The sequence below is a fragment of the Corticium candelabrum genome, chromosome 5 (assembly GCF_963422355.1).
Source record: "Corticium candelabrum chromosome 5, ooCorCand1.1, whole genome shotgun sequence".
Taxonomy (NCBI): Eukaryota; Metazoa; Porifera; class Homoscleromorpha; order Homosclerophorida; family Plakinidae; genus Corticium; species Corticium candelabrum.
The window spans coordinates 276,361-282,809 of NC_085089.1; the positions used below are offsets into that span (position 1 = coordinate 276,361).

A 6,449-nucleotide genomic window follows, 5' to 3' on the forward strand; every position below is an offset into this window, starting at 1 on the left:
CTGCTGTATTGTGTTCACTCTTATTATTTGGACACAGGCAGTTAATACCTAAGTGCATAGTATACAGAATAAATTTTAAGTAGTTAATATGTTATATGATTGATGATATGGACTGTCTGCCTATTTGTCTGTCTGTCTGTCTGTCAATATTTTCCAACATCAAACTGTGATCCATTACTGCTACATCACAAAGTTTATGAGTTCACAACTAATACTTAGTCTAGACATAAGATCTAACCCTACAGTAAACACAACCATTATTATCTCTTTCTCCCCACACCTATAAATGAAGTTGAACAGACAACAAGCGTCTATACATAGAGCCTTTGTTGTTGTAGTTGTTGTTATGGTGATAACCGATTGGCCAACATAAAACTGTTACCAGTATACTGAGTAGCCGTCTTGATATCACAAATTAAAACCGCATAGTGTTTATGAAGTATTCGTTTGGAGTAATGCACAACATTAGGGTCACACGAATTTCTGGTTTTACGGTATGTGGCTCAGGGTTATGGTTGTTGCATATTTCTGCATGTGTTGTCTATATAGGCTACTGTACTGTTATGACAGTGGCGTAGCTATGGGAGACCTGATGTGGGTGGGGGCGTGGTATGTGCCACGCCCAAAATTTTCAGTTATGGGGCAAGATAGGCTACATGACATGCTTTTTTGGCCATCTAAACAGGCTTGTTATAAGGAATAGATCTAGATCATGCAGTTGACACTTTTGCAGACATGCTAGACAAATTGAAAAAGGCAGAAAGTTAAAGCTGAGATGCAGTCAGATGCAGCAGCATGTGTAGTTGGGCGTTCAATATAAAATAAAAGATGTTGCAACTGCATGGGTGACAGCTGGTTCAATGCTCGTGGAAGTGAAGGGCCTTACTAGGGAACAGATTCTGGTGCAAATTTCATTCACCATGGCAGCATACTTTGCTAGCTAACTGTGCCCTCCCGTCTTTATCCTTACTCGTGTGTGTGTGTGTGTGTGTGTGTGTGTGTGTGTGTGTGTGTGTGTGTGTGTGTGTGTGTGTGTGTGTGTGTGTGTGTGTGTGTGTGTGTGTGTGTGTGTGTGTGTGTACATTACAGTACACGTATAGTCTGTATATGTTAGAAAACAAAACATCTAAAATAAGTAGATAGATAGTCATTTTTCTTATCTCAGCAGTCGCTACTGCATACTTGCTAACGTCCACTCACCACCACCTGTTAGAAACAGCTCGACATGATGATACTACACACAAACAAACGTATTAACATATAGTACAAAACCAACGGCAAAAGACAAGTAAACAAGTTAACCCTTTTGAGTGACATTCTGTGGCTGATGCTGACTAATGTCATTCTAACTCTTGGCACATATCGTACAGTTTTCGTTCTGTTTCCTCATCTACAGCACTCGTTGCTTCATCCAACACTGAACACACAGACTCTGCTTAAAATCATCAAAATCAATTGTTACATACACACGTACAAGCATAGCGTGGCTGATGACAGAAAAGGCGAGCGAAGCCGAGCTTTTGAACTTCACCGGGTGAAAGGACGTCATCCCTAACAAACAAGAGGAAACAAATCAGTGATAGCAATCATCCACATATCACCATCTTCAACAGGCAAGCAGACTGTTACTGCACGACTGCAGAGTCACAACATATCAAGACTGCTACATATTGTCTACGACGTCATAGACGTAGGAACCTAGACTTGATTGAGGGGCCACATAGTTCCCTACGAAGGCGTGGCTCTGTACAACAAGGCTAAATGTATTATTAATTAATCATATATATTGTAGTATATGCATGCTACACAGGAAAGCAACATTAACACTATACACTGTATGTCATGTCAGTCTTATCAGTCTCTACATCTGTCATCCTCATATATTAGAAGGTCACTTGACAGCTGGAAAAGTTGAGGGGCACCTGCCCCAATGTCCCCCGTTCCTACACGTATGTGTAACGTTAATTTTTGTATTAAATTTATCTCAAATTGTCAATAAAGAAAGTGTACCCATTGTCTACAAGTTTAAGGTTCACAAACTAAATGAATCATATCGTCAATGAGGCAAACAAATGCATTGAAATCTCTCCAGTAATCCAAGCTAATTTGTAATTATATTGTGTGTAGTTAATGTCTTATTACTAAACAAAAATTGCCTTGTCTGTCTGTCTCTCAGTCTTTCTGTCTGTCTGACCGTCTGTCCATCCATCTGTATGTAGCGCGAGTAATTAGATGCATGTTTACGTTAGTATGACATCATGACTGTTGCCTATTTAGACCATTACACTTGCTAGATTATTTAGTCTGCATTGAGTACAGCTACGCGTTATAGCAATAGGATAGAGTTGCTCTACTGCTGTGTCGGACCACTGCATCCGCTGCCAGCACTAACAGTGACAAGTGCTACATTTGGTGACAGGAGTGGGATCCAGATAAATGGGAGAAGCGCCAGACCAGCAGAATGCAGAGCAGGCAGTGCGCGCCCGAGGCAGTAGAATAGTGTCTCTTCCTGATTCGTTCAGTGATGGCGATGTGGACCAATGGCTCAAGAAGTTTACCCTTTGTGCTGATGCAAATGGGTGGGAAGACGATGAGAGAAAAAAGAAGATTCTTCCGACATATCTAAATGGGAGAGCTTGGATTGTTTATGATCGGTTGCCAGAAGACAAGAAGGACACGTATGATCGTTTGTGTACGTCACTTAAGAATGTCTTTTCCCCTGTTACAGCAGAGAGACGCGTCTGGCAACGCGGCAGTTCAGGGAGAGAAAATGGAAGACTGATGAACCATTGGAGGTTTATGCAGGAGAGCTAGAACGTCTCCTGGACAGGGCTTACCCAGCACTAGGAGCCGATGATCGGCAACAGCAGCTAGTAGACCAGTTCACTGAAGGAATGCCACCAGCTGTACGTCGGGAATTAGAACTTCATGCACAGGCAACATTCGAGGATACCATACTGCGAGCAAGAGAGCTAATGCTCTTGGAAGACAGAAAGAAGGTACGAGCTCAGACTGTCGAAGCTGTCAAGGATGTTACCCATTCTGATTACACAACTGAGCTGGAACGACCAGTGCAACATCTAGAGGCACAATTGCGGCAACCAACACCCACATGGTCTAAAGAGAAATACCCACAATTACCTCACACACCACGAGGATTGAACAAAAGGGATCTGATTTGCTTTCAATGCAATCAGCCTGGGCACTTACGCCGCAATTGTCCCTTGTTCTCTGGTCCAAAACAGATGGGCCTTGCTATCTTTGTGGCCAAATGGGTCATCACCAACGTCATTGTGGACAAAGGCCCACTCAACCTCAAGGTCGTCAAGGAAACAATCAGTCTTTGCACAGTCCAATCAATGGTGGTGCTTATGCAAGACAAGAATGTCATAGTAATAGAACATCCAAGCAGTCGAGCAAGCCAACTGATCGCTTCTATCAAAGCAAGCCAACGGATCGCTTCTATCAAATCAACGGGTTGATGCACTCTCTAACAGTAGAGGGAACTGTGGATGGAGTTCCATCCAAGTGTCTTATCGACACAGGAGCATCTGTTTCTTTAGTCCCGCCCTCATTTGGGAGTGGCAAGACAGTACATCCTTGTTCTGAAAGCATTATGTTACGTGCTGTCAATGGCACCCCATTGAAAGTACTGGGCAAGATTGACCTAATTGTGGCTCTAGCTTCCTGGTTGTGGAAACCCAGACAGGACCTATCTTGGGGTCAGACTTCCTGGCTAGTCATGGGATGATTGTGAATATGAAAGACAGTAGAATGAACTGGATTGGAGGATCAGTGGAATTAGTTAGGTCTGTGGTAGGGGATCAATCTTGCAGTCTTGTCCTAGAGGAACAAGTTTCGACCACAGGAATGGAGTGTGTGGTTGTCATGGCCAAGGTGGTGAATAACAATGGCACTCACCTCACAGGAGCTGCCATGTTAGAACCTGATGAGGAATTGGTGACTAGCACAGGAACACTGGTGGCCAGAGTACTAGTAGATGCCTCAAAAGATAGGGTACCAGTACAGTTGATGTTTCTCCAAGGCCCCAAGTGTCTCGAGAAGGGAACAGTGTTAGGAGAGTTGGAATGCATAGAACATTCTAATACACCATTAGCATCTAGTGGATGCCCAGTCTATGCAGTAAGTCATGAGCAGTCACACTGGCTTTTCTCAGCCAGTTCAACTGGGCAGAAACCAGACTTAGCCCACATGAGAAAGGAGTACTGGAGCAGATGCTATTGCAGAACAGGCAGTTGTTTTCGAAAGGTCCCAGTGATATGGGCCAAACAACTATTGTGAAACATCACATACCTACACCAGGAGGACGCCCTTTCAAGTATCAGCCACATCGGATACCTCACCACCTGAAACCTGTAATGGAGAACCAGATTGATGAAATGTTGCAAAACAATATAATCAGCCCATCAGCCAGTCCTTGGTCATCACCAATAGTCCTAGTCAAAAAGAAAGACGGAAGTCATCGCTTTTGTGTTGACTACAGAGGCCTGAATGCAATTACCACAAAGGATGCATACCCAATTCCAAGAGTGGATGAGACCTTGGATTCCTTGGGTGGAGCAACATACTTTTCAACTTTGGATTTGGCAAGTGGCTATTGGCAGGTAGAGGTCCGTGAAGAGGACAAGGAGAAGACTGCCTTCACGTCTCCGCAGGGTCATTTTGAATTTCAGGTCATGCCCTTCGGACTCTGTAATGCACCGGCCACTTTCCAACGATTAATGGAATATGTTCTTGCCGGTTTACAGTGGGAACACTGCCTTATTTATCTGGATGATATCATTGTGTTTTCCTCTACATTCGAAGAGCACATCGAGAAATTGACAAAAGTCTTTCAGAGACTGAGGGAAGGAGGGCTAAAGCTGAAACCAAAGAAATGCTTCTTTGCTAAATCATCGGTGAAGTACTTGGGACATATTGTGTCTCAAAGAGGATTGGAACCTGACCCTGAGAAGATAAAGGCAGTAACAGAGTACCCAAGACCACAGTCAGCATCAGCTTTATGCAGCTTCCTGGGATTGGCTGGCTATTACCGTCGATTTATATCAGGATTTTCATCTGTAGCAGCCCCATTATTTCAGCTGCAGCAACAAAGCCAGAACAAGCCCCTCGTCTGGACAGAGGACGGTCACTATTCATTCTGCACACTTCAGCAGAAGTTGGTATCAGCTCCTATTTTGGCATTTCCTCAGTTCGAGGTCGAATTCATTCTGGCAACAGACGCAAGTGATACAGGGCTGGGAGTAGCCTCGTCCCCAGACTCACGTGAGTCTGGGGACGAGGCTAGCTGGGAGCAGTTCTCTCCCAAATTCAACACGGCAAAAAGAGAGTGATTGCCTATGCTAGTCGAGTCCTACACAAGAGTGAGAAAAATTATTCTACCATCGAAAAGGAGGCACTGGCCTTAGTTTGGGCAGTCAATAATTTCAGGCCATATCTGTATGGACGGCTCTTTACACTTATCACTGACCATTGTCCACTGACATGGCTGAAGTCCATTCGAGAGCCTAGAGGTCGCTTGGCACGTTGGATACTTCTTCTAAGCGAGTATGAGTGGTCTATTTCCCACCGACCTGGCAAACAACACACCAATGCTGATGCATTGTCCAGACATCAACCGCCTTCTGTCAACATGGCCAGTCATCATGCGACACTTGATGAATCCTTTGAAGAGATCATGGCGCCTGTTGGAGCTGTTCAGGACGTCTTAGGTGCTATGGGAATGACCCCTACTTGGTCATATCGTGAACTGTGTGACATGCAAGCGGTGGACCCAATAATTTCACAAGTATTGGCTCAATTCCCAGAACGTCCCTCCGCTACAGGGCGATGGAGATCTCATCCCAAATTGATTGCTTATCGCAAGATTTGGCACCAGCTGGCCCTCGATGATGGCATTCTATATCGTTTTCGCCCTGCCACCCCTGCTGATGGTGGAGAGGATAAGCAGTTGCTTGTTTTACCAACTTGTCTAATTCCTCCAGTTTTAGATCAGCTACATGACAATGAAGGTCATTTTGGAGCCGATAAAACGATAGGTCGTGTTTCTGACACATGCTGGTGGCCAGGCTATACCAAGGATATATATGAATACATCCAATCTTGCGAGATGTGCAGCCGAAGGAAGCCCATGTCCAAGGCCAAAGCAATGCTACAGAATGTACCTGTAGGAGGTCCTATGGAAATGATAGGGCTAGACTTTATTGGGCCTTTGCCAAGTACTGAAGCAGGCAACAAACATGTCCTAGTGGTGGTGGACTATTTCACTAAATGGGTCGAGGCTTTTCCACTACCGGACCAGAAAGCTGAAACAGTGGCCCGAACTCTGATGCGAGACGTTGTTTCTAGATATGGAGTTCCAGTCGTCATACATAGCGACAAGGGAGCAAATTTCGAGGGCAATGTCATGAAGCAGTTGTGTCAATTAC

At 44.5% G+C, this 6,449-nt stretch overlaps 1 protein-coding gene across 1 annotated transcript; it reads left to right on the forward strand.

The window, feature by feature from the left end:
- Window positions 1-2,436: 2,436 nt before the first annotated feature.
- On the forward strand, window positions 2,437-3,482 carry LOC134180563 (uncharacterized). Its single transcript, XM_062647740.1, has 2 exons — window positions 2,437-2,678; window positions 2,729-3,482. Exons 1-2 carry the CDS (start codon window positions 2,437-2,439, stop codon window positions 3,480-3,482), a joined length of 996 nt encoding a protein of 331 aa, XP_062503724.1.
- The last annotated feature ends 2,967 nt before the right edge of the window (window positions 3,483-6,449 follow it).

Bases quoted from the DNA above. Each gene is read 5' to 3' on its own strand.
- LOC134180563 (XM_062647740.1), top strand. From the start codon at position 2,437: ATGGGAGAAGCGCCAGACCAGCAGAATGCAGAGCAGGCAGTGCGCGCC. The intron at 2,679-2,728 runs GTATGATCGTTT...CCCCTGTTACAG, and splicing joins CCAGAAGACAAGAAGGACAC to CAGAGAGACGCGTCTGGCAA.